This window comes from Manacus vitellinus, unplaced genomic scaffold (assembly GCF_001715985.3).
Source record: "Manacus vitellinus isolate BGI_N305 unplaced genomic scaffold, ASM171598v3 scaffold_6_pilon, whole genome shotgun sequence".
Lineage (NCBI taxonomy): Eukaryota > Metazoa > Chordata > Aves > Passeriformes > Pipridae > Manacus > Manacus vitellinus.
The window spans coordinates 37,135,503-37,162,021 of NW_021940750.1; the positions used below are offsets into that span (position 1 = coordinate 37,135,503).

At 40.2% G+C, this 26,519-nt stretch overlaps 1 protein-coding gene across 1 annotated transcript in view; it reads left to right on the forward strand.

Annotated features, from left to right (window-relative positions):
• The window catches only part of KCNH5 (potassium voltage-gated channel subfamily H member 5), a 154,080-nt gene that overhangs the window by 94,639 nt on the left and 32,922 nt on the right, over window positions 1-26,519 (forward strand). The window contains exons 9-10 of the mRNA XM_029964152.1: window positions 6,170-6,369; window positions 17,915-18,167. Of these exons, the coding sequence (XP_029820012.1) occupies window positions 6,170-6,369; window positions 17,915-18,167 (453 nt within the window). The remainder of the gene's footprint in view (window positions 1-6,169; window positions 6,370-17,914; window positions 18,168-26,519) is intronic.

Below are 26,519 nucleotides of genomic sequence, written 5' to 3' on the forward strand. Positions count from 1 at the left end.
TTTTAATAAGAATTTATGCATAAAGTATGCCAAATGTCTTAACTGCCTCCAAAGCAGCTGTTCTACTCTTCTGTGCAGTGTCCCCTATAAAGGGAAGAACAGTGACTGTGTGTTCCTACAGTTTACTACTGGTAATCATCTTATTTGCATAATTATTTTGTTCTTGTCAAACAAATGTCAGACCTATCTTTTATTATCATTATCCTCTTAATTTAGAGTTTGCATTTCTATAGTATCGGGAAGGTGTTGGGTCAGGAAAATGGGTGTCGGCTGTATCCATGGAGGAACTGTGCATCTTACATGGCTGCAGTGTGGGAGGTAGGAATGTAGGGGTGGTCCCCACCTCCCTTTGGAGGCAATACAGGACACACATCTGGATGCAGACACTGTATGTCAAGCCTATAGGCCAGGATGGTGATGGAATCAGACTGGACATGATGGGAATTTGCTCAGACAACTGTGTGCAACTTCCCCCCCTGATTTCAGCAGTCAGACGGTTTTGTTGAGAAGTTCAGAGCTGAAGTTCTTTGCTTTTCCAATTAGCTTCTCCTCTGCAAAGTGGGTGTAAAAATGCATTGTTGGGGCATATAGAAGGATAAATATATTGGATGGTGTGGCATGGGGTAATAATATGGCTGCAGGAGTAACTGGAGGAAAGTTTCTTTTTATGCTCTGAATGCTTTTGGAAGTAAAATTTGAAAGCTGGTGTACTCTGATGTTGGTATATCCTCTCTGTAAATGAGGAGTAATTGTATTTTAGGACACTAGTGTAAAACTGTTGTCAGCATTGCTGGGATGGAGGAGGGTATTTTAACAGTAAGATATTTGTTGGGGCCAAGGACTCAGAATCCAGGCTGGCCTTCTGAAGACCTGTAAAATCGTGGGATTGTATTGGTGCTTTCACTTGCACAGCTGGCACACAGGCGCTGCGGGGCGGAGGCTGGAGGCTGAGGCTGGCATCAAGGAAGTGCCATAAAACAGTGATGAGGGAGGGGCCTTAGAGGAATTGCTTTGTTCCAAGTAATACACTTTGTTGAAACATGCTGGTGGATTTGAAGGAAGCTGTTTCTGTTGAGAAAGTGGCAGCTTGCTGCTGCTGCATCATCGCAGTGAGGCTGTTCATCTCGGGAGACGGGCACTGCACTGCGCTGACTGGTGTTGCACAGAATTGTGACTGCAGAACGTTTTGCAATCTGGTCAGATGTGTTAAGGTGAGGTGGAAAGAAATAACAGAAAACTGCTCAGCTTTTTAAATAATAAATCAGGCATTTGGGCACTGGGTTTCTCTCTTATTATATTACTGGAGTTTGTATCGAATCTCTCCTGGATGACAGAACTTTAATATCTCTCCTGGATGACAGAACTTTAATAATATTAATCTAAAAATCCTACGGGAATAACTAAATCCAGAAATTAACTGAAGAAGAACCTATGGCTAGCTTCAACATGCAAAAATGAAAATATCTATTTTTCCAGGATGAAGTCCTCATAGAATCATTTAATTTGGAAAAGACCTTTAAGGTGAATGAGTCCAACCATTAACCCAACTCTGCCAAACCCACGCTAAACCATGTCTCCAAGTGCCACATCTACATGTCTTTTAGATCCCTCTAGGGATGGTGACTCCACCACTGTCCTGGGCAGCCTGTTCCAGGGCTTGACAACTCCTTCATTGAAAAAAATTTTTTTCCTAATGTCCAATTTAAACCTCCCCTGGCACAATTTGAGGCCATTTCCACTTGTCCTGTATCAAGTATTGGTTGCTACTTGTGAGAAGAGACTGATACACCCTCACTAATATTCTGCCTTACAATTGAAGTTTAGAGGAACATTGTATATGCTTGGATTAATAGTAGTGTAGCATAGAGCAAGCCATAAGGAAAATTAGGTCTCTCAATCAAGCCTTCAATTCCTTGAGGCAGATGTTCCTATCTGGACATATTTAGCATACAGTCAGGATAATAAGAGATTTGAGATGCTTTGGAATGATTTAGGTAACTCTGAGTCATTTTTTTTCAGAAAGTTCCGTATTTTTAAATAGGCTAAAAGATTTATGTAACACTATTGCTAAATCATTCAGAAATGTTTTATGTTAGTACAAATATAGTAACACACATTTTATATGTAAAAATATATAGTACTTATGTCCTTGCATGTAATTTTGGAGAGATTTTCCACACTGAAGAGTAAAAATAGAAACTAAAATAACAGTTGGACCATTTACCTCACCTTTAGGACCGAGAAAAAAATATTTCTGCATCATTACATCAAATTGATCTCTATAAAATCTAGTGAAGACTGTTTCAGATTTACACACATAGAACAATTAAGTAAATGAGCATTGCATGACAGTAGGAACATAATAGGAAATGTTCAGAGAAATGCAGGTCATTAAAGAGAAGGTAAATAAATGCAGTTTGACCTAAGTAGTCGTTTCATGAAATTGGGTAATTTCACCTTCAACCTCATCTCTCCTGTTTATTGTAAACTGAGAGACTACAATAAAACTATTAAAGTGTATGAATACCTTTAGAGATTTCTTTAGAGATTATTTAAATGCTTTTGCTGTCAAGACAGGCACAGTATTTTATTTTCTTTCAGAACCTTTTGCAAGTGATCTTTGCTGCCAATTCCGCCTGCCAAAAATAATTAAAATACAGCGAAAGCGAAATGCCTTTGGTAGCACTTCTCTGCCTTTGTTGTTTTAAGGTGAGGTGCAAGACTTACGCTTGTCGCTTCGACATTAAATAGGGATCCTCTGAGAAATCTTCACTTGCTAATTATGGGCAGTAAGAGTCATTGATGGAGAGCCTTAAACCTTTGAAGGTAACAGCAGGATTAAATGCCCGTGTATCTGTCCATAGGGAATCCAACGTGCTCCCTGAGCAGAGTCATCTCTGCCAACTAAGGAGCTGATCCAGATCACTGTCCTGTTCTGTCCCATCTCTGTCATATTTGCAGCCAATGCACTTATCCCAGCCTAAAGCTGACTGGGAAAGAGCAGAAGTAGGTAACTTGTATTTTTAAGGCAGACTAACCTCTTCTCACTAGACCCTCCCAAGCAGAAGACCTTTTTGCTGTCGAGGAGTGTTAAAAGAGGTGTAAAAAATGCAATATAAAATACTTTTTTGATATATTTATTATTTCCTTATCAGCACCAACTTGTTTTGTTGCATACCAAGACATGCATAACAATAAGTACTAGTTTTCTATAAATGACCTTCTTTTCTAGTTATCATATAGAGAACAGGGATGGGGAGCAGATTTACAGAGAAAGGTGGATTTTCCATGCCAAATTATGAAAAATCTTCTCTTCCCCAAAAACCTGCAAACCATCCTCAGCTGCTACCAGCATGGGCATAGGGAAGCACCACGAGTGAAGAGAGTCTTTGAGGCGCAGCTTCAAAGCTGTGAAGATCTAAGAAGGTTCCCTTTAAATGTTTTCCAGAGGCCCCACATAGAGTAACCTCTGAGAGAAGTGAAGGATTTGGATGGACTCAACCATGTGTCTTTACCACATCCAATAGAAGGCAAAGGAAGGCTTTGGTTCCCAACAGAGGGATAATGCTGGGTTTGTCTGTGCAGACCCTACAGCCTGTGGGCTTGTGGGTTCTAGCTTGATGAGGTACTGCTGGGTAATGCTTACAGGGATTTTGCAGGCTTGATCCAGTGATTTATTCTATCCTTAATTTCTTGAAGAAATGTGCATTTTTTCTAGTACAACTTTCCAGGACCCTGTATTACGAGGCATAGAACTGAAATTTCTCTTCTGGCTGTATATTTTCTACAAATCGTCTCTGCCAGGAGGAGGATTTAGGCACCAGTTGCTTCAGACAAGCTGTTTTCACCACAGCATTCTTAGCTGTTTCCAACCTGGCAGGTGTCAGAGTTCAATCTCTTTTTCCCAGCCTTACATGGCACTGTTATCATATTTTCAATCAGCCTGTTTCCTCTGTGTAGGTTTTCATGGCCAGTTGGGTTGCAGGCATTATATATGTATATGCAGTCTAGCTGTCATTGCAGGCTTGCATAAATTCTACTCAAGCAGAAAGACAGCATTTTGGGGGCAATTAGGGCTTCTCTATAGATTTATAGTCATAGCCATTTGCAGAAGCATCTAACATCAGAGACAAGGTGAGATATTGCGCCCTCACATACCTGATGAGATGAGTGCATGATAAATCAGCAGCTGTTCTTCAGAAGGATGAGGGATGTTGCACTTAGGAGAAGTGACACTTCATCAAGTTTGTCCTACTGCAAAAGTCCAAAAGAACAGAGAAAGCTGAAGAAAAAAAAAAGTCAGGTGGCATTCATCCATCTAGGCTTTTTTATAATCCATATGCTTGTACTCTGAGTGTTGATATATATCTGAATGGATACAGAGAGAGAGAAAACCTTTCAGTAGTTCACAGCAATCAGTAAAACAAGGAAAAAACCTACCCTCACAACAAGCTTTATTTCTGAACATCACATATATTAATCTGCTGTGTTTTCTAAAACTGAAACCTCATGTTCATTTTTGCTATACGTTGTGTGACCTTGTTTCATACGATCTTGTATTTGTGATGAACTTCAGCGTCTGATTTTTACCTGGACATGTAAAAAGCACTGTGTGAAGTGGAAGTTCAATTTTTCTATTAGGCAGGTTTTAGGAAAGCACCGTGTTTCTTTGAAAATGCCACCTCTCAAATAGGAGTGATGAACAACAGTAAATTACTGTGAAACAAAGTGAGTTTTCAGGAATGAGGTAAAAATGGATTGGGTAGAGGGAAGACATTATGCACTGAGCCATAAAAGGCATTTTTTCCTTTCACACTGGGTTATTTCTTGCCACTTGTAGGCTGCAGTTGTTTTTCAGAAAATGACAATATGGAAATGCATAGCTGATAAAGTACCTCTGAGCAAAGATTATTAAAAATGACAGGCACATTTCTGTGTATTTGATAATGTCAAGAGTAGAGGTAGTACAGCACATTGGTATTATATCAGAATATTTCTCTTTTCAGCATAATCCATAATGTCTGATGTAAGAATGTAATCTTGGGCTTGCTTGCAAGAGTAATTTTGTTGGGACTCAATAAGGCACCTAAAACTTGCTTGACTTTAGGAGCATCTTTCGGTCCACCATTATTCAAGACAGCACTAGTAAAGGTGTGCATTTAAGTTTTGGCTTAAACACTTTGCCAAATTTAGGCTTTAGAATTTAACTGCTCTCCATCCATTAGTGCTCACTGTATCACATTTGTAATAGTATACTGAAGTTGGTGACTTTTCAGTTGGAAAGGCTTCCTTTAAACATGTGATCTTCTCAAATACGGCCTGTGATTTTTTTTGGTGCTGCAAAACTCTACTGACTGAGACTTGCAGAAACATTGGCATGTTTGGAAAGAGAAGAATCAAACCAGAAGAGAAGGTAACTCTAGGAGTGGGTTTCAGGTAGCACATCCTAGTCTACCATGTCCTCCTCCTGCCTAGCCTTCAGCATTGGGACTTTCTATTGTTCACTGGTCCAGTTTTTCTCTCTTTGGAATCATTAGTGACTGGCATCTGGAGCTGGCATCACACAGCCAAGTCATCTGCTGGGGCTGGCTGGGATATTAGACTGTGAAATGCCACTCTGAATCTTTCTTGTGAACTTCTTGGCCTTTGACACGGGATCCATTTGTATCATTATCTCCTTGCCAGGCTTCATGGGTTCCTTTCTTCTCCATTTCATTCCATCTTCGGGACTGAGGCTGTTCTCTACTCATAGCATGTGGTAGCTGAGCCAATCTTAAAGGAGATCAACATGATTACTTCGATAGTGCCTTCAAAGTTTACTGTCAAGCTAAAGCTACATTTGAAAATTAGTTTGGATTAGTATAGAGTTAAACTGCACTTTTTTAAATAACTCCATGTGTGGACATTATCTGTATGATAGGACTGTATTTGTAAATGAATGCACACTGGGTGGCTGTATGAGCTGTATGGGTAAATTCATTAAATAACTCTGTACATGTATGTGTGTGAGAATGTGTGCATAAATAGAAATTTTCAGTTGACATCTATGTATTTGCAGTAATTTGTAACCAAACATAAAATTTTCTGACATTATCCTTGAATTATGATTAGCATTGGCTAGAGCATACATTTTAATTTTCAATTACTTTTTGTTTTTTTTTTTTTTCAGCTCTTCTTTATGCAACTATTTTTGGAAACGTCACCACCATTTTCCAGCAAATGTATGCCAACACCAACCGATACCATGAGATGCTGAACAATGTGAGGGATTTCCTAAAATTATATCAAGTCCCAAAAGGCCTTAGTGAAAGAGTCATGGATTATATTGTCTCAACTTGGTCCATGTCTAAAGGAATTGACACAGAAAAGGTATGAGTACCTGAGGTAACAATTTAGATAGCAGGAGTCTATGTCCATTGTGTGCTTTCTTAGAAAGAGAACTGTATAACAGCATATAACTTACTAACAAATCCTTAACTGCATGCTACTACTTTATTATGTTTGTGTTTGGAACAAAAGCTGGTTGTTTTAAAAATGGACTGTTTTGAAAATATGCCTTTATTTTTCATTATGGTAAATGTTTGCTGCTTTCCAGTATTAGTTTGCCTAATTATTAAACAATGTCAATGTACTTAACTATTGAAATCAATGGGAAATTAGTCTTCAAATTAGTCTGAGAACATGATTTGGTGTCTAAACTACACTGGTATTATCCTGAGAAGTGCTGGCATCTGTGCATTGCAATTAAATGAATTTGATTGGCTTGGACCTTTTGCTGATGCCCAGGACATTGACATATCCATCAGCATAATTAGTGTAGGATTTAATGGCAGTAGAGATTGATCTCCTTGAGCTAGAATCTCTGGGCTAGCACTTCAGGCCTTTCATAGGGAGATACAGAAAACGTGATACTGTTGGCATCCATGCAGGGTAGAAGTCCTACAGGACTTCAGCCCTCAGAAAGGACTGGTCATTTAGGTTTCTTCAAAAGCTGATTAAAGGAGAAGGTCATCTTCTGAGAGTGGTTTATGGTTTGCCAGGACAGACCTCATGACTTGTTCTCAAGGCCTCTCTTTCTTCATGATATGTGCAGTCAATCTGCCTGGCCTTGAATATTTCAGAGAGCGGAAGTCAAATGGGAGGGGTTCCACCTGCAGTGCCTTGAATGTAGGTAAGATAGAACAGCTTTAGGTCTAGATTTTTGGTCCGTGGAGATCAGCGATGCTCCTGTGGCTTCTGTGGACCTGACACACATCAGCTTAAATTAGGCAGTCAAGTTTCAGTAACCATGATTTCCCTCCCAAGAACTAAAAAGTTTCCAAGGGAGTGTAAGGAAGCATCATGACAGATTAATATCTTGAAATATCTAGTGCTTATACAGCTTTGAAGTTCTTTCCTCAGTTGAATCTATTGGGCAATATGGGATGTGATGCAGATTGTTCAGGGAGGCCAAGATGAAGTGTCTACACTAAAAAATTTAGTCTTACATCATGCTGATGCAGCAGCAGTTCTGTTATTAATCATCTGCTGTGAAATGCAGTTTACCGTCATAAATACAACTGCTTTAAGTTACAAAGATTTTTATTTCTTTGATTCTTGTGCTTCAGTATTCCACGTTCTTTAGTATGTTAACTTCTTATACACTAATACTCTAACTTCCCAGTCCTGATTCATACAGTGTTGAGTGAGCTTTCATATTGCAAATACTGTAAATGCATTCAATCCTATTGTGTAAACGTCAAACCTCATGAAAATTCAACTTTCATTTGCATTTATCTCCTTGCAGTTAAGCCAGAGTCCTGTGTTACCCCACTACAGTTTCATTAGATTTTAATGATGCTTTGCAGTTAATTAGGAGAACCTATGCTTTAATTACTGAAATTTCCTTCTATAGTTTCCGCATGTCCGGTTTTATAGATTATAAAAATGCAGTTAGAGCCCTAATTTTCGATTCGTGGTAAGCAGTGTTCTCTGGTCTGTAAGATGGAGTGGCTGCTTAGCTAGATAATTAATATGCCTGTAAAATCTGTGACTTAGGATTTTAACAGTTTTTCCTTGGTGAAGACTTGCCTAAACATAGGCCTGGATCCAAAACCTATTTTACACAGTGGAAGGATTTCAGGAACCTCTACATCTGGACATCAGTAGTTGCAGCTAATTGAGCTTCCCAGAAAAGCCCATGTTACAGAAGAGCAGAGACAAGATAAATGTAAGAACCTGAGCACTGGTTTGAAAATTTTGATGTTTTGTGTCCCGTACAGCCTGCAAGTCTACAAAACCAAAAGCACCTGTGGCCTGTAGTGCCTGCACAGAACATCCCAGGGTCTGTAAGGAGTGTAGGGATCAGGCAGTTTGCTTCCTGCTGCAGGAGAAAGCTTTAACTTTAGCAAAAGGTTGGAAAGCTGTGACGTAGCCAGTCTTCCTACCTGTATCTCCACTCAGGAAGGTGTTATGATGTGCTTCACCAAAACAAATGAGGAAATGTTGTGAATCCCAGCTGAAAAATCATAGAAACAGTGGTACAGTCCCAGAGATTAGTCATCTAGGGTGGATTGTTTCTCTTGCCTTAGTTCCTTCATTACACCTTCAAGCCCTGCCATAAGATCCTCTGCATTTAAATTGAATCTGTCTGTACCAAACCTAGAGCAGGCAAGTGGCTGTGAATACACTACAGGGACCTTCAAGGTACCCAGTGTCAGTTCAGATTTATTACTGTAGATAATTAGTGGGGCTAATGGGATTACACAGCACCTGCAGCTGAGCTGCTAAATCCAGATAGTGCTCCAACATAGGTTGGAAGTGGGGGTTATTGTCCCAGGTTTTGAATTGTTTTTCTGCACTACTTTGTCTGACAGCCTGGACCTGCCCTCAGGGGTTTCTACCAGTCTGGTTTTCAAAACTCCAGTAGTGACATTCTGACCAGTCTGTTGTCTGGATATATTTGCCTCACACAATTTCCCATTCTCCCTAATTTTTATGAACTTCTCATTAAGCTTCTTATTATCTTGCAAAACATGTGTGCTCATGACACATGATAATTAGTGAGGAATTTCAGCTTTTCATTTTCCATCAGACAGCTCAGACAGTTTCCATCATCCAAGGGTGTTTTTCAACCTAACATACATGATTACATCCTAAATTGTTCCAAATATATCTACATTGTCACTTTGGAATGTGTTTTGCAACATCATTTGCCACAAATTTATAATACATTTCATTCATTCAGTCAGGATGTTGAAATAGCTTTGTTTTGAAACCTAAATTCAAAGCACAAGAAGGAAGAATGAGTGTTAGAGTAGGTTCCTATGGTGTTGAACCATCCTAGTATTGATGGAGTAAAAGTAAACACATGTGCATGTGTTTCTTTGATAACTAAAGATTTCAAATACATATACTTGAAATTAAAACATAGGTTAGTAGCTTGATTGGAATTACTACCGCTTCACATGTGTTTTGTTGCCTCAGATCTCAAATATTTATGCTTGAATGACACACTCAGTGTGTAGTCCCAGACAAACTCTTGGCTAAAACTGATGAGTCCTAACGTGGGAACTCAAGGCAAAGTGGAAGTCAGCATGGAGAAGGTAAAATGAAAATGTAGCCCTTGCTGCTTGTGTAGCAAGATGTCCAAAACAGAACTTTGCCTTAAAGCCCCAGTCTGTTTTCCTTGTATGTGGGAGAGGACTTCATCTCCCACACTGAATTGACGGTGCTTTAAGCTCAGAATTTTGGATTCCCCAATCTCCTTGGGAATAGCTCATCTTCAGATCCTTCTTTCAAAGCACAGCACCTCAGCCTGTCTCTGAGTGTTCACAAACAAGGAATTAACAATGACACTAAAAGCATTAGCATATTTATTATTATAACTTAAGGGAAAGCAAGTGGCCTCTGATCCATAATCTTAAATCACTTATCATGAGAGCCCTACTCTTGACAACTGGGATGATATATGTAATACATGCACATGGACTCATCTCCTGGTGTAACAATGGCTCAAATAAGACGGAATTTATTTTATTTTTTTTTTTAATGTTTAACGATACAGATTTCAGAGTCATTCATCTAATAATGAGCAGGGCTAAAAACATGACAAACCTGAGAAGCCTTTAAACTCTAAACAATATCTCTCATCCATCAGAACCTGTTTTTTGGGGGTTCTTTTTGTGAGAGGTATAAAAGAGGCTCTGTATATGACCATTTACAAGCAGCTGAATAAAATCTTTACAGTAGTAATTTGATATATGAAACATGCTGAATTCCAATCTCTTAGTTTTTATTAAAATCTCCAGGCAGCAAATGAGAAATTTATAGGTATTAGCTCTTCTGTAAGAAATAGGTCATTATCCATGAAAGCAAACAACCATTAACTAACATGCAGGTGTTTCAAGGTCTTATCTAATGATGATGCTCTGAAATGTCAGTAAAACCCAAAGATTTTCTCTTCTTGACCTCTGTGCTGTTGTATGGCTTAGAATTTGCTCAGAAAGCAATTAAATAAATGTCTATCATGTTTTAACAGTAGTTTCCTTCAGAAAAGCCATAGGTTGAAAGAGAAAAAAGGCATCTTATTTAGTTTCAACCTGAACATCAATGGCAATTGGGATAATGAGAGCCAATTTCACATTGCACTGACTGAAATGGAAATCATGAGAGAATTACACAGTATTAAAACTATTCACTGCTGGCTCTCTAAGCTTTCATACAGGAGAGATGGGTTTATGGTAAATAGACACAGGTTGTACCTTCATTAAAAGTTAATTTACACAAGGACAATGCAGTTTATTCATGTTTGCTGTTAATAAGTTCTTCAAGAGCCGTAGCAATAATTAGTGATACCCTGAGACACGTAGAGGAATCAGGCTGCCATAGAGGAATCAGACTGCCATTCCTACCATGTCCCATCACATAGAGGTGTCCGTAAGTGCTGGCTGGATTTCCTCATGAAAGACCAGGGTAGAAGGCTTCCAAGACTCGTGGTTAAGGAGAACTTCTACAAAATTAGCTGTAACAGCTGCATACAATTCCCTGCTGCAAAGGGAAGGTAAAAATCGTTTGGACAAGTATTTTTGTTTCGTTGTAGAGGCGAGGTTGTTGGTCGTTCCTTGCAGATCGGGACGAGGTGAACAAGAAGTCGTCCCTCACCTCACAGAGCTGAGCTAGGACCAGGTACAGTGTGAATCCACGGTTCTTTGGAGAGTGGGATGCAGGAGAGATGGTCAAGGTCTCCCTGTCCTTCCCAGAGGTCTGTGAGCAGGGCCTGTGCACCGATGGGGCTTTCTGTTTCCCCTTCATGGATAGCATGGATTATTTACCTCCTGTATGCACTCTGCAGAGCCAGGAAAGACTATCCACAATTATCTCTGACTCTTGGATGTATATCTTGGATGTACTGTCTTGGGACTGATACAGAATGAGCTGTGAACCTGTCATGCTTGAGAAAATGCCAGGGATATGGAACAGCTCACAAGCTTATTTCCTGGGGGAATAAGTACCTGAGTGGATGGGTCAGGCAGCACTGCCACCAAAGGGATGGAGCAGACAAGGGACTGTCTATTCCAGAGACCACATACTGGGGAAGGTCTTCTCCAGATCTCTTTTCATTCTTCATTTCCTTGAATGTCTTTACATAAGGATGGATGTTTGAAAATAAAGCCACCTCCAGAAGGAGCTCAAAATAAAATAATCCACTGATCGATTTCCTTCTTCCAAGGGTGACCTTTGTGCCAGAAGCTGTTGCTCCAAAAACTGTTGTGACTTGAGAAATCCTTTGATGTATGCCATATCCTTTCTGATGTTTCTTTTTCTTCTTTTATCTAGAAAGTTGATTTTTAATGACAGATTTCCCTGTGGTCTGCTATCCTTTGCCCCATTAGAAGGCCCTGCAATAATTTTGCTTGGTACAGATATTACAGCAAAACTGGAAACAATAAAACCTCTAAAAGTATAACCCCTAGGCAACCTGGGATCTACTACCTTGGGTCATCAGTGGATGTGACTAGTGTGCCACACTTTTCAGTGCATTAGACAAGCCAATAGCCCCTTTGCTGTTGAACCACTTGATTCGTTAAAAGAGGCATAGTGATGCCTCTCATCTTCCCCTGATTTTCAAACCCCTAGCCAGATTCTGTCTGTGTTGACAAAATAGAATTTAATGGACTCTACAGCCAATTTCTTGGAATTTTCATAATGTCTCTTATTCATGTTACTCAGCTGAAAAAACCACTTAATTTTGTTACTACACCACCAAATCTATCCATTTTACTCACTGGTTCAGCTCATTTATTATTAATAAGAAAACATGCCAAACTCAACTTAGACATGATTTTCAAATCATGATTTCTGAGCATTTAAATCTAAATGACCTTGGATTCTATTCCAATTAAAACAGAGCACACCATTGCTGCTGAAATTCAGTTCTTAGTGCCAAGATATTCAGTGATGTATTAAAGATTACCCTAAAGCATGCAGGGTTAATTACTGCTCAGCTCCCTATATCACCTCCGAGTTTCTTACAAAATTACCTGATTATTACAGGAAAATGCCCTGTGATTTGCCAATCCACTCTTTTCTTACCTTTGCCTCTTTGGCCTCCGAATGTAACACTTTTGGCCAGGCCTGAAAAAGAATTCAACATTCAAATGAGCCAAATCTTTCTAAAAGTCTGAGTAACTTGGTCAGGTGCCTAGTGAGTATTGTAGTTTTTTTTTGGAAAAAACTGACCTTGATTGTGGCCGCTGAATATGTCTGAAAACCCAGAGTGGCCTTTCTCCACAAAATAAAAAGAGCTATCTGTGGTCTCAAATGGGTAAGAAGTTGGAGGAGTTTATTATATGTATTTTCAAAGCTGACATTCTTAGTATCTCTGATATTTGTTACAGTTATTCAGTTAGGAAACAGTCCTTGTTATTACAGCACAAAGACTGTCTAAGCTCTTTGCTTGAGTATCAACCAGCATGTTCCCTACCTACAGCCCCCAGAAAGTGACAATCCTGTGTGCTGAAAGAGGATTGACAATAGATAATGTTCGTGATTCACTGGCCTCTGCCCTTTTTGTTAATAAGTCTTAACAGATTCTATAATATCTGCTGAGCCATCCTGTAGTGTTATCCAACTGGGGAAGGTTTTTTAACAAATGCTTAAACCTGTAAACCCATCCTAAAAGATATTGTTTGGACATGCTCTTAATCCGTACAGGTTTTTTTTTTCATTCATTTGCTTTTCTTTGAATTTTTCTTATAATCTCTGCTCCCTGTAGAGTTCTTTGAGCTGTTCTAGGGGCTTATCTTAAACTGCCTGACCATGCTGAGGAAACGGATGAGGGAGTTAAAAAATCAGATGAAACCTCCTCCTTGGGAATTTTAATTCCCACCCCCTTACAGATCTCGAACTGAAAAGACAGTGAGACCCTGTGGGTCTTCCAGAGCTGGTTGCTGTCCCAGTCTCTTACAGCACCCACAAGCTGTTCACTCACCATCAGCATTTTACATATACCATGGGGTGCTCTAGAGATGATGATGGTGTTGAATCTCTGCATTGGGTGTCATGTTGGGGCCTGTGCCACCTGGGTGCCAGCTGGTGATGGCAGAGCTCAGCAATTGTCTTATACTGGCTTTGAGGAGGTTTTGCTTTCTGTGCAGAGAGGGAAAATCATAAATGTTATTCTGTGCTTTACTTTCTCCTCTCTCAGCTTTGTAGTAGTTCATGTCTTTGTGGATACGTGTGCTGTTCATGTGTGACACGGAGCCTTGCTCCTTTTCTGGTGGAATCACAGTTTATACAGCCAGCAAAGATTTTCCTCTGGGTAGAATTCAGACTTCTCCTCCGATTTTGCACTGATACATAGCAGGCTCTGTTCTTTCACGCTGCTTGGATGCATATGGGAAAGATGACTGCAAAGTCTGTGGCTGCAGATTTATTACAGAGCAGCTTCTGTAGCAGCACAAGCATCTGGTCCCTGCAGACTTCCCGCTCCAAGTCGTGAGCTCCAAACCCATCAGTTACTAAAGCATTGCTGTCAGTGACCTTAATATCCTGCCTGCCTTATAAACTGCAGGTTTCACTGAGAAAGGTCTTCAAATCTCTAAGGAAATTTCCTCTTAAGAAATTTGTCTTGGTGGTTTTTGCTGCGCTGCTGAAAGAACACACAGGGTAGAACAAATGTCCCAGCTGAACTTTGGTTCTATTAACATGATGTGTTTGAGGCATTTCCTTTACAGTGAAAAAAAAGACTGAGCATTATAGGGTATCCTTTCCCTTCAACTAAATTTCTTTTTTACACCCATACGTGTGCATTTTGACACCATATGGACTCAGGGACAATCATGTTGCTGCTGTTTTGTATCTTTTTAGTTGCATGCTGCCTTAAAAATGCTGAGATCTTAGTAAGACCATTTCACAGTAATAATGTCCAATTCTTGTCAATAAGGGATCATTTTCAGATGATTATTTGTCTGAATTCGAAGTGCTCATTTTCTGATCTTAGGGTCTTTGGGCTATTTATCATTAGCTTCCAAATGCCTCTGTGTGATCCTGTATCTCATTATGTGTTCTCTTTGGAAGCATGAAAATTACTGCTTACTGTGATCTGTGTCACCAACAGCCCCTTTGTATAGTATAAGGAATAGAGAAGTTGGTGGCATCTGTGAGACTCCTTCTGCATTCATGACATTGGTATTTGTGAACACAAAAAGAAGTGCTGCCGAGACAGGTTGGAGCTCATGGAGCCCTTGGAGCATACAGTAAACATGTAGCTGAATGTTGCAGTTCTCTATCTTTGCTCTCTTTTTTTTCCCTACATATATCTACATTTATCTCTGGTAGTCAACAATACCTTGCTATATCTTTAAATATTAAGTATTTTTTTTTAGTTTTCATCTGCTTCACTCTCTGTTCTCAATACCTGTGTAGCAGGCAAGAAAACTCAAATTGTTTGAGTTACAACTCAAACAATACAACTCAACTGTATTTGTTCCTGGCTAAGTCTTGGATCATTACTCACTTAGTGCTGTACTAGTTGATAAGTGCTATCTTCATGTGTCTACGTACAATGATACGCCATTAGGAGAATCACTTTATGAAGATACCAGAAAAATTCTGAATTATGCTTTTTGAGGTGGGCTTTTTCTGTGCAATGGAATTTTATCCATCTCTTCATATTAGGGTGTGTGATGATACATATGTTTGTTGTGTGTCTATAAAAAGAGCAATTCTTCGAGTGCTCACTTTTAATAGTCTGTATATAAGTCTGTATCTGTGAGGAGATAGTATGCTGCTTTGCAGCCAAGTGGCTTTTATTCTTGAGGGACTCAATTACTTTGCATTCCAAAAGACAAAGGGGCCTGGAACATCTCAGAATCTTACAGGAACAACTTCTGCAATAGTTTAACCAATTTCTCCTGCAGTTTGGAAGCTTAAAAGATAAAATTCAGTAATCAGTCACGTATGAACACAGACATTTTTCTTAAGAGCAGTGTTTGAGAATTCCTGGCATGACCTTGTTAAGTTAAAACCATTTACATTTCTGAAAGTATTAAAGGGACGTAAAAAACTTATAACCATCATTTAGGTGCAAGAGTAGATAAAAATGTTAAAAATCATCAATCATGGTACAAAAGAAAGCAGAATTTTTCATTAAGTTACTATTGAGGTGAAGAAAGATGTCATGTTTCTGTTTTATTATAATATAGACAAACTTTCTGTTTGATCCAGAAGTAGGGCCGAGATGAAGCAATCACTTTCCAAAGTAATCTTTGTTTTTTATTGAAAAACTAAGGTGAGCCCATATTTCTCATGGTAAATGGAATGACTCAGGAAAATAGAAGTTTGTGAAATTGACATCTGTCCCTAATAAAATTATGGAAATGTGCTACAGAATGTGGTCAACAGTGACTCAGACAAGACATTACTACTAATGCAAATGATGGTTTATGGAGAATATGTCTTGTCAAATGTGTTTATTATTAATTTTTATGATAAAACACACTTATGGAGGGTATTTTAATGTGTTCTGTACAGCATTTTGTTACAGAAAAATATCATTAACCCAAATTGACTTACTCTGTGTTAAATCAAATAAAAAAATAATTATCTTCTAGCTCTGGGAAGGTGGTTGTAAGTGAGAAAGCCTCATGCAGAGGGAAGTTTCTGAAGAGATACTGTGCTTCATAGTGTTAGGCACAAAAAGCATCATCTATCTCTCTTGTTTTTCTTAGGATGAGATTGAGAAATGACCTGATCATTTCCTATAAACACCTGCATGTGGGAGAGATTCCCGATGATTGCAGGTCTTTTATCTGAACAAGATGAGAAGATTCTCTGGCTGTTGGCTGAAAACTAAAAAAGAAATCACTTCAGAAGCAACATGTTTTGAAAGAAAGAGTAGCTATCCCCTGGAACAACTACCCTATAAATTAAATCAAGGCCTTCTAGGCTATAATTTTACCAGGTATTCTGGGATTGATGTGAAAATTGTTAATGCAAGAGGTTAGTGTAGATGGTTGCAGTAGCCTCTTCTCACCTCAGACTGTTACAGTACAGAGAATAGGAGAATAACTTGTATTACACCTTTTTGCGTTCATTGTCTTTGACTGCAAAGGAACTTTGATATATTTAAATAAGGAGAGGACTAAATATTATTATTGAAATAGAAGCCGTTTATCCTTTTCACATACTGTGTTTTAGGACCTTTAGTAATGCTTTGCAATAGTAAGTTTTATACCTCTTCTTCATTGAATAGAAATTAAAATCGTGGCTTTACTTCATTATTAACATGACCATTTGCCTCAGAGCTCAGTCGGGGTTACCAGAGTCTCTCTCTGCTAATATTCAGTGGTCAACTCATTGACCCAATGTCCCTGTCTCCCTCACTATCTGCAGAGCAAGCTGCCAGATTAATTCCCTACAATGAGAAATTAATCAGTACTATCGATCTGCAGTCTTCTTTATATGAGACTTCCAGAGTGCTCTTAGTCTCATACACTTTTCTGATGATTTGTCCTAGAAAAACACTGAAAGGTTTTGTATGTTTCTCAGTGCAATTAGATACCAGGCATCTGAGGATTATAGGGATGTTAGTGTCTTCAGGAGGATGTGCAAATATTAAACACACAGTTTACAAACCTAACAAGACCCACAAGTTTTCACTTTTTTTCTTCAGGTGTACTTGTGTTGCTGTTTCAGTAGGGAAAGCTATTTAAGGTAAGAAAGTAGTCGAAGGTCTTATTTAATTGGTCTGCTATGGAGATGTCTTGATGTTCACAGGACAGCTTTTCACTCACCTTTACTTTACATTTCATAAGGTTTCATTATACTTCCTTTTTCTTCTAATCTCCGTGGATTTTCTAGTCTGTAAGCCCTCCTGGGCAGGTTATTCCTTATGTCTTTCACTGAAACTGAACCCTGGGTGTGTCTGGATATGTGTCGGTAAGTGGTCACCTACATCAAGACTTTTGAGACCTGGGTTTTTTGGCTGTGAACAAAATGTGATGTTTTCTATTGTGAGTGGTCTGTCTCTGCATGTCTTCAAGGTCCTTCAGCTCTGTGCTCCTGCAAGGACTGAGCATGGCAGCAGGAGGATAGTCTGGGCACCAAGTCTGGAGGGATGACCACAAACAGAACATAGTAGCGCCACCTGCAATTCTGGAAAACAAGTGTGAAAGCTGTTAGGAATGAGCACAGTGTAACAGAATAGTCCTGTCTTCCAAATCACCCTTTCAGCTGCGATGAAAACAGTAGATGGATAGAAAAAGATTACCCCCAATCAGGATAAAGCTCCCACCAGAAGCTTTATGAAATTATGGGATGAATGGATTTCAAGATCCCCCTCAGGCGGACCTTCAGATCCATCCATTGGGTTATTTCATAAAGCCTGGTGTCACTTTCCCAGCTGACTGTTTTCCCTCTTTCTCTTGCTCAGGTCCTCTCGATTTGCCCGAAGGACATGAGGGCAGATATTTGCGTGCACCTGAACCGGAAGGTTTTTAACGAGCACCCTGCCTTCCGGCTGGCCAGCGACGGCTGCCTGCGGGCCCTGGCCGTGGAGTTCCAGACCATCCACTGCGCCCCGGGGGACCTCATCTATCACGCTGGGGAAAGCGTCGATGCTCTTTGCTTTGTGGTCTCAGGATCCTTGGAAGTCATCCAGGACGACGAGGTGGTGGCTATTTTAGGTACAGTGATCTCTGTTGAAATGCTTCTGGTTTGTGTGTATTTTCCTTTTGCTTAGTTTTGAATATTAACTAGTCTTGCTTGACATCAGCTGGGACTACAGGAGGCTGGTGGTTGTCATAAGATGGAGATACTGTGTCTCCAGAGATCCTACTCTAGAAGCAAACCCTTAATCTTTTATGCCATTGGGAATGCTCTTTCTGCCCAGTATGGCTCAGTGGTCACAGTTGCAGTGTCTCTGAGCAGAAGAGAATGGCATCTGTGTGCTCGACATCTTTTAAATAGCCTGTTGGAGGAAATGCACATTGCTTAATATTACTCTCTCAGGAGGATTTCCACATTAACCTTCATGCTGGGATTTTCATTCCAGCCCAGAATAACACCTGCAACAGTCTCTATAAAGAAGCAAAATTGTCACTTGTAGTGAATTGGCTGTACAGAAAATAAATGGTCTGATCTGACCTTGCAAAGAGATAGGGTCACACCATGTGTCAAGCCACAGTCATGACAAGTCTGAGTGATGGGGGAGCTCCAGGTTAACCACCCTGTCACCCCACTGTGTTGCCTGGTTTGCCAGCAGCAGGTGGGAGAGAGACTAATGCAGACTCTTTGCTATCTTGTATGGGATTGGGATGGCTTAGCAGATGGTGGGATTGAGTGGTCAGCAGGGGTGTTGAGGCAGCAATCCTCCTCAGAGGCAGAACCATGTAGAGGAAAACCATCCAGAACCCGTCTTGCCTGGTTAAAATCAACCCATTTATTGTAGAACTCATATCCTGTTGAATATTTGCCTTCTCTTAAACTGGAGCTGTGACTCCCTGTGGCCAAATCCATTTGGTTCCTGGTTCCTGGTTCCTGGTCCGAGGGGGTCCCTCGCAGCCCACTGAAGCTCTGTACTGCTTCTTCCTGTAAGGGTGGCTTCAGAGGGCTCTGTAAGTCTCTCTTATATCTCCTGGGGAATGATTACTTGGAGATAAAAGGTTGTACTTGGGAGTTGCACTGGTATGTGGAAAGAGGGCAGAGAGAGCCAACACTGGTCATGAGTCAGACTTCAGCTCCTTCCCAACCGGCAGCAAGAGTAAGGAGAGGAGGAATTAGGACAAGCATGTAGCTGAAAGAGACTCCTGACATTTCCTTAAAAGCCTGTGTATGTGTGTCTGGGACTGGGGTGGGATTGGGCAGTGTGCAGGTGTGTGGATGAGGCTGTATGGGAACGGCTTCCCCAGGGCATCACTCAGATCCTCCCAGCTGGAGAGTATGAACTTGGGAAAACACATATCCATACTCTTTTCAAATACCTGCTGCACCTTTCTGTATTCTAGTATACACTTAGGTTTTGAAAGAAGAGAGATTTAATGTCAGAATGAATCTGCTTCCATATTCAGATGTGAAATCCTTATGATGAAAGCTCCTAAATCAACAAATATTCCTTGTATTTCAGCTCACTGGGCCATTTCAATTTTATTATTAATCTCAGTGATGATATATTTGCTTACAGTTATTTAAAAACAAAAGCTTTAAGAGTAAGTAGCAGCTTTAAAATAAATAAATGGTTTTTATGGTGAAAACAATAAATATGTAATTTACTGAACTAGGAGCCATCACTAAATAGATTGCATGCAAAACTTCATTGCATTTATTAATGAATATTTTACGTTTGGAATGACAGTAAGAACTTTTTTTTTCTACCTTTTAGATGTAGTAAATCTGGTATCCATGTTAATCCCCATTTGGCTAGAGAGACTTTTAACGTTATCTAGTTAAAGTGAATTACCTTTGATTACCCAAATTGCCTTTGATTCTCTCTGCTGAGGTGCGATCCTGTGACTCAGAGCTGTGTTCGTCCTGTACTACAGGGATTGGCAGAATGTGCAAATGTAACTTAAAGCAAGATAAACTGCTACCTCTAGTCGTAGAACACACTGAAGAGTCTTTTTATGCTCTGGCAGATTATTTAGAAGAATAGTGAACTGAGTAATTATGGGATGTCGTATCCTAAAAATTCACTTGTGGAAGAAAATCTCTCCCAGATGTAGTTGCAAAGGCTTTTATAGTGGCAGCTGTGGCAGCTGAAATAGCGACTGCAGATCAGACAGTGAAGAACATAATTTTTATTGATCTGTTCTGCTTTGAGAAGTTCAAGCACAAGGAACGTGAATCTGCCTAAGGCGGAGAGCAGGTTTAAAAACCTCTGTCTAATGTGAAAACCTCAGTACCTGCTTTGAATGCTCCAAGCATCTGCCATCACATTGGTTTTCCTAGGGAAAGTCAACTTGCAGGACTGTACTATCAGTCTGTCCGTCCTTTCCATGCCCCAGAAGTAACCTAGAGTGGAAATGTGGTAAGTATCCTTTGGAAACTTGTCCTCATTAATTTCCTCTATGAAAGCAGGAACGTGCAGGACATGCTGTCTGCCAGCCTATGCTCCTTGCACAGGAAATAACAGTGTAGTGTGATTTAATATAGGAGTGTGTTATTTGCCTTGCTTAAAGAAAGAGGGAAGAGTTGTCTTTTTTTCTTTTTTAAAACCATGCTCACCTGCAGATGGATTGCTTGGTGTATTTTTACATGTGGAATATCCTAGACAAGTGAATCAGGTAGGGACATCAAAACAGGTTAAGAACCATCGTCTTCCATCTCTTACATTCATGCTTCTGTCCAAAGTGCAGGGCTTCATCCTCCCTCAGGTCCCAGCATGAATCACTTCATGATGTGGCTGCTTTTCCCCTTCTTGATCTTCCCTTATCATGTTCCCTTCCCTCGCAGCCGCAGTGAGTTGGCACATCCACTGTCTCCCTGCCTGCTGAAAGGGTGTCCTCAGGAGACTTGGCATGCCAACCAGGTGCTTTCCTCAGGCTCCACCATGGAGACAGCCATCCTTTTGTTCAGCAGCACTTTTCCTGACTCAGTGGCCCCACCTTTGGTGTTTCTTGGGCTTGAGAGCAGATGAAGCCTAGTGATTGACAGGGCAACTTGCAGCACTGTGACATTTTGTTCTCCCCTGGTTTGGTTTTGTTCTCATTTGTGCATAATTAAATGCCCAGACACTGCAGTAACCAGCATTACAGAAACATGTACAGTAAGAGAATGGCTCCAATTGTAGATCTGGAGTTTATAGGACTCATTAATGGAGATAGCCAGGTGCCCCATTATGTTTCCCTCATTAGTTGCCTCCATTTCTTCAGACCAGGCTCCCACCTTTTGCAGGTGCTGGCTGCTGCTGTAGCAGAGGGTGCACCTGTGCAGAGCTGGTGTGATGAGGTGCTGATATACACTGGAGGAAAGAAGGCACGATCATTTTAACATAACTCATCTGCAGTCTCCAGGATAATGGAGAAGGGCAAACAGTCTTGTCTCTAATTATCAAAACTTTCCCAGCAAGCGAGGTGACCCTGAGAAGGTACATCAGTGATTTTCCACCATCTCAGGCAGGAGTAAACAATTTAACTGCCACTGCTCTACACAGGGAGGTGTTTTCAGCGAAGAATCTCAGGAAGGACTGGGGGTTTGGAGTCCCCAGGCTAATGCAAAGAGGCATCAGCAACCAGAGAGCGCCTAATAATTGTCCCTGCTGCAATTAACCTGAATTTGCACCTGACAAGGAGTTTCACATAATTGGCAATGCAAGCCAAGGGGCTCTGGAAGCTGCTTTCCAGCTCCTGCTGTTTGCACAGCTGGCTGTGTAAGTTGCACAGTAACTTAAACTGGGCATATTGATTAACAAGATTTAAAGAAGTAGGTTTTTTTTCAGCAGAAAAATAATGACCCACCGCGTTCAGATGTTGATTGTAGGAATTGATCAAAAATATTGCTCAAGTTGCATAGCGATAAAAATTGGTATCGACCACTGGACTCCTGGTGGGGGCTGTTGCTGAGTGAATTCAGTTTTGATAGTCAAGCCAGAATGAATATAAATGTAATAGTTCATGTTTCAGCCACACTTACGGTCCTGATCCCATGTGTATTCAATTAAGTCATTTGCCTTTATGTGTTGCATGTTAATTCTCAGCATATTCTGCATATAATACCAGAGCAACCTGTTGTTTATTGGATTTATTGTTATTAGGCAAGCCAGACCTTATTAAAGGTCTGCTTCATAAATTATTTCCAAATGTTTGATCTGGGAAGGGCACATGATGCAGTATCAGAGGAAAAAAGGAAAGCAAGTGTCTTCTTGAGTTTAGGATGACAGCCGAAAGTAGGGATGAGTCTTTTTCTGCTCTAAATCTTACATGTGCTTGGAGGTCAGAAGATGGAGAAATCTTTTGGAGAAAAGATTTTCTCTCATGGAGAGAAGTTCTTTAGAGGCAGAGAAAGTAGCAGCTCCCATTTAGGTGAACAGGAGACCCAGGTGCTCCATAGTTCTCCTCTGGGAGCATTAGTAATTTGATGCTTGAGACCCATGCACCAGCACTTTGAGTTTCCATGCCTACACAGCCGGGCATGTGCTTCGTGCAGGACAAGACTGACCATATGTGATGCACTTTATGACATGAAAAACTGTCAGTGCAATTCCGTCTCATAGTATTAGTGGCTAATTCTGTGATTTTAATTAGTTTAGTTGCAGCTTGGGTTTCTTCTCAAGTGGAATGAAGGTGGCAGAATTTGCCCCTGTGTCAAATCAACTCTGGATATTTTATACTGAACTTTTTTTTTTGTTTTTTTCATGTAAAGTCAACCACGGCAGACTAATTGTGAGCATTTCCCCAGGTTAGTAACATGCACCTGGTAGCAATTTACAGAACAGCCTGTGTCCTATTTCATCTATAGAAAAGTCCCCTGTGTTCCAATGAGTTAAAGCTCTAAATTAACTAAGAGGAAAATGATTCATAAAGTAAGGGTTTGGGGTTTTTTTCAGCTAGCAGAACTGAAATAATTAATGTGATTCAGGCTGTTTTAAAGTGCTGAATCTCAAAGTATTTTGCAAATATACTTTGCAAATATATTTTGCAAATATACTTGAAGGGTTACTGATCTGAAAATGAGTGTGACGTGCTGCTCTGCATTGTGCAGTTCTTAACTGCCTTGAAATCAGTCAAACCTTGCAGGTCTGGGTTGACATCCACAGTACCATGTGTAAGATTTAGTCCTGCTGATACTTGTTCAAAAGTGTTATTAGTTCTTACTGACAGACTTGAATTTTTCACATTATTTTGTAAATTTAATATATTTTGTCTCTATCTGCATGATAGTTAATTATGATAAGAAACATCAATCTTAATTTAGTGCCAGCTGGTGTGTTATAGATGTGATCCACAGCCTCCAGAGTCAGAAAGATTCCTTTCACTGAATTGAAATGTTTTTGAATTAGACCTGCACGCTTCACTGCCAAAAGCAGGAACTCAGAAGTCTTGGCAGCCCAAGAAAAGGAAAATTATTTAAAAATCATGAGATATAGTTCTTTTAAATCAGACTAACAGTTTGAGGCAATCGTATTTGCCTTATGAATTTTGAAGGTGGTGGGAATGCTCATGCTTTCAGGTTTATTTCATCAGTCAGGGAGGATAGAAACTTATTTCGGTATAAAATCAAAATGGAAATAACCTGTCTCCAGGAGCTGGGGCTTCTAGAAAGATATGAAGCACCAGGATCCTTGCACTAAAAATGAGAGAGATGAGGGGAGAATATCTTTATGGACCTTGTGCTCTGCTTGCAGCGTTTCTTCCTGAATGCTGGAAGAAAGGTCAGTTCCTTTTGTGCTTCCAGGTGCAGATGTGGACGGTTGCACTGTGTTAAATAATGCAAAGTACCTTTGCCAGCATGGACTTGGATCATTGGCAGTCTCTTGTTAGTGTTTCTTTGCTAGAAATGCTTTTTGCTCACATCATTCTGCCCTTTCACGTGGTCACATGCAGTCCTGGAGTTGGATTTTCACACTGCTCAGGGATCAGCTCTGATCTGATTTCCAAGGGAGTTGTGGCCCTTCTGGATGCCCCAGGAAAAGACTGAGGTTGAGGATAAAACGTTCACAGGAGCAAGGAGACCTCTCTCACAGTGTAGTGTCATCTCTGCATATCATGGCTGTGCTTACAGGAAGCAGTGATGTCCTAGATGGCAACTGGGCCTGATGAATGTGCACCACTGAATCACCCCCATCTTCTCCAGATCCCCTCTTTAGACAAAAACAACTGTATCAACTAAGTCCAGAAAACCAGGCAGCCCAGCAGCCTGTCTCCAAAAATGATCAATAGCAGATGTGCAGGAGAAAGTAGGAATGTGTGCTTCCCCAGAATATTCTCCAATCCTCCACTGAATTATATTTCAATTTTATTTCACCCAGAGGGAAATCTTTAGTGTCTAATAGCTACAGATAGGTTTTATTCCATGAATATATCCCACAATTTTGTAAACCTGTGCAACCAACTCCAACGTCCCATGATAAGGAGCTGCAGAGCTGGCTTAATCCCTGAACCATCATGGAGCTGTTTGCTGCTCTGGGTAACAGGAGCTGATTCCCTCCCTGCTCACTGGATGTCTACATCAGTTTGGGGCACATCTGTCCTGCAGCCAGAGGTTCCACTGCAGATATATAGACACAGATGTATTTGTGTGAATATTGATACCAGTATATGTAATTATGGCTGCACGAACGTGGCATTTGGTCACTGACCTCCACCTGTGTGCATGCTGTCATCACTTCATAGTTAGTGGGAATTGAAATGATTAGATGAACACTTTCTCTACCTGATACAGTTTTACTGGTTGTGAAGCAATTTCAGCCTTTGCTTTTTATAAGCAAAATAAGATTTGAGTGTGTCGTGACGGAAAGCCGGCATTATTCATCATGTCCAGCTTTTGCTAGTGTGACTGATGGGACTTTGGAGATGTTTTAAAATGGGGGAAATGCAAGCTGGTCTATTAGCTAAGACTGCACAGAAAAACACTTCATTACCTTAAGAAGAAGCTTTGGTCCTGTTTATGTGTTTTTACCCAGTGCTATTTCCCACCAAGAACTGATTCTTTAACTGCCTGCCTAAACTTTCTTCCAAAGGACCCATCAAGCTCCTATGTATGCTAGGATATTTATTAGCTCAGTTTCTGTCCCCATCTGAAGGAGGACAAATTTTGTCTTTATATATATATATATTTATATTTTTATCTCTCTCTATATATATTTATATATATATATTTGTGGGTTCTGAGACACTGTTTCAACAGAAGTCCTTATTCCTGCAAGTTCAAGCTTTTTTCCCTTCATCGCAATCTCCTGGGGGTTTCATAAGGCCCTTACGAATTTTTCTGCCTGGAAGGTCTAGGCATGAGCTGCTGTCTGACAAATTGGCAAGTCAGTCCATGGTTCAAGGCTGTGGAGAATATCTGCCCCCTCAAATCTGTGTGGGAGAGTTATAAAATATAGAAGATGGTGCATAGAAATATCATGACTTATTACATAGTTAAATACTGTATGATTGTCTCTAAATATATTTATGAAAATATGCATGAATATATATATGTATATTTTATGTATTTAGAATGATAGCAGTGTAGCCTATTTCAGCAAAAATTATGCCTCACAACACCCTACATGTCTTACTGTTTTCCATGGTTCTTTCAGTCCCCAAATTCAAGTTTTTATGATCTTGGAGGTCTTTTCCATCCCAAATGAGTCTGTAATTCTATAGATGTGACACTTAGGGGCATGGTTTAGTGGTGGATTTGACAGTGCTGGGTCAATGGTTGGGTTTGATGATCTTAGAGGTCTTTTACAACCCAAAGGATTCTTTGATTCTGTGATTGTATCCTTACACCCGTGTTTCTGCCAGCTTTAATCCAGCAGTGTCCAAATACTGACTCTCTTCCTCCCTTTCCTCACACCAAGTGGAAAATGTATGCAAGCAGTTCCCACTCTAATTTAGGGCATTCTTTTTTTCAGCAGTGCTTTGGGCACTGTGAGAGCAGGGGCAGGAGAATTTCCCACAGCTTTGCTTTCAGTCAGGAGGGGTATTAAGACTGCTCAGGACTAAGGACCATGCAGGTTTGAGAGTTAATGTGCTGAGGCCTCAATAAATGCAAGTCTTTGAGTAGCTGGTGTGTCAGACCTACCAGTTAGATTTTCTCTCACAACTCTGAAAGTTTTTTTTTTATTTAGTTGCAATGTGTAAAATTAGCCTTAGAATCGTAGAACAGTTTGAGACATGTTCCACTAGTCCAGGTTGCTCAGAGCCCCATCCAGCCTGGCCTTGAACACTTCCAGGGGTTGGGCATCCACAACTTCTCTGGGCATCGTGTTCCAGTGCCACACCACCCACTGAGTAAAGAATTTCTTCGAAACGTCTAATCTTGTCCTGAGTGAATAATTACCACTCTCTATGCAGTGAACTACATTTAATAGGGATGAAGTACACTACATTAAT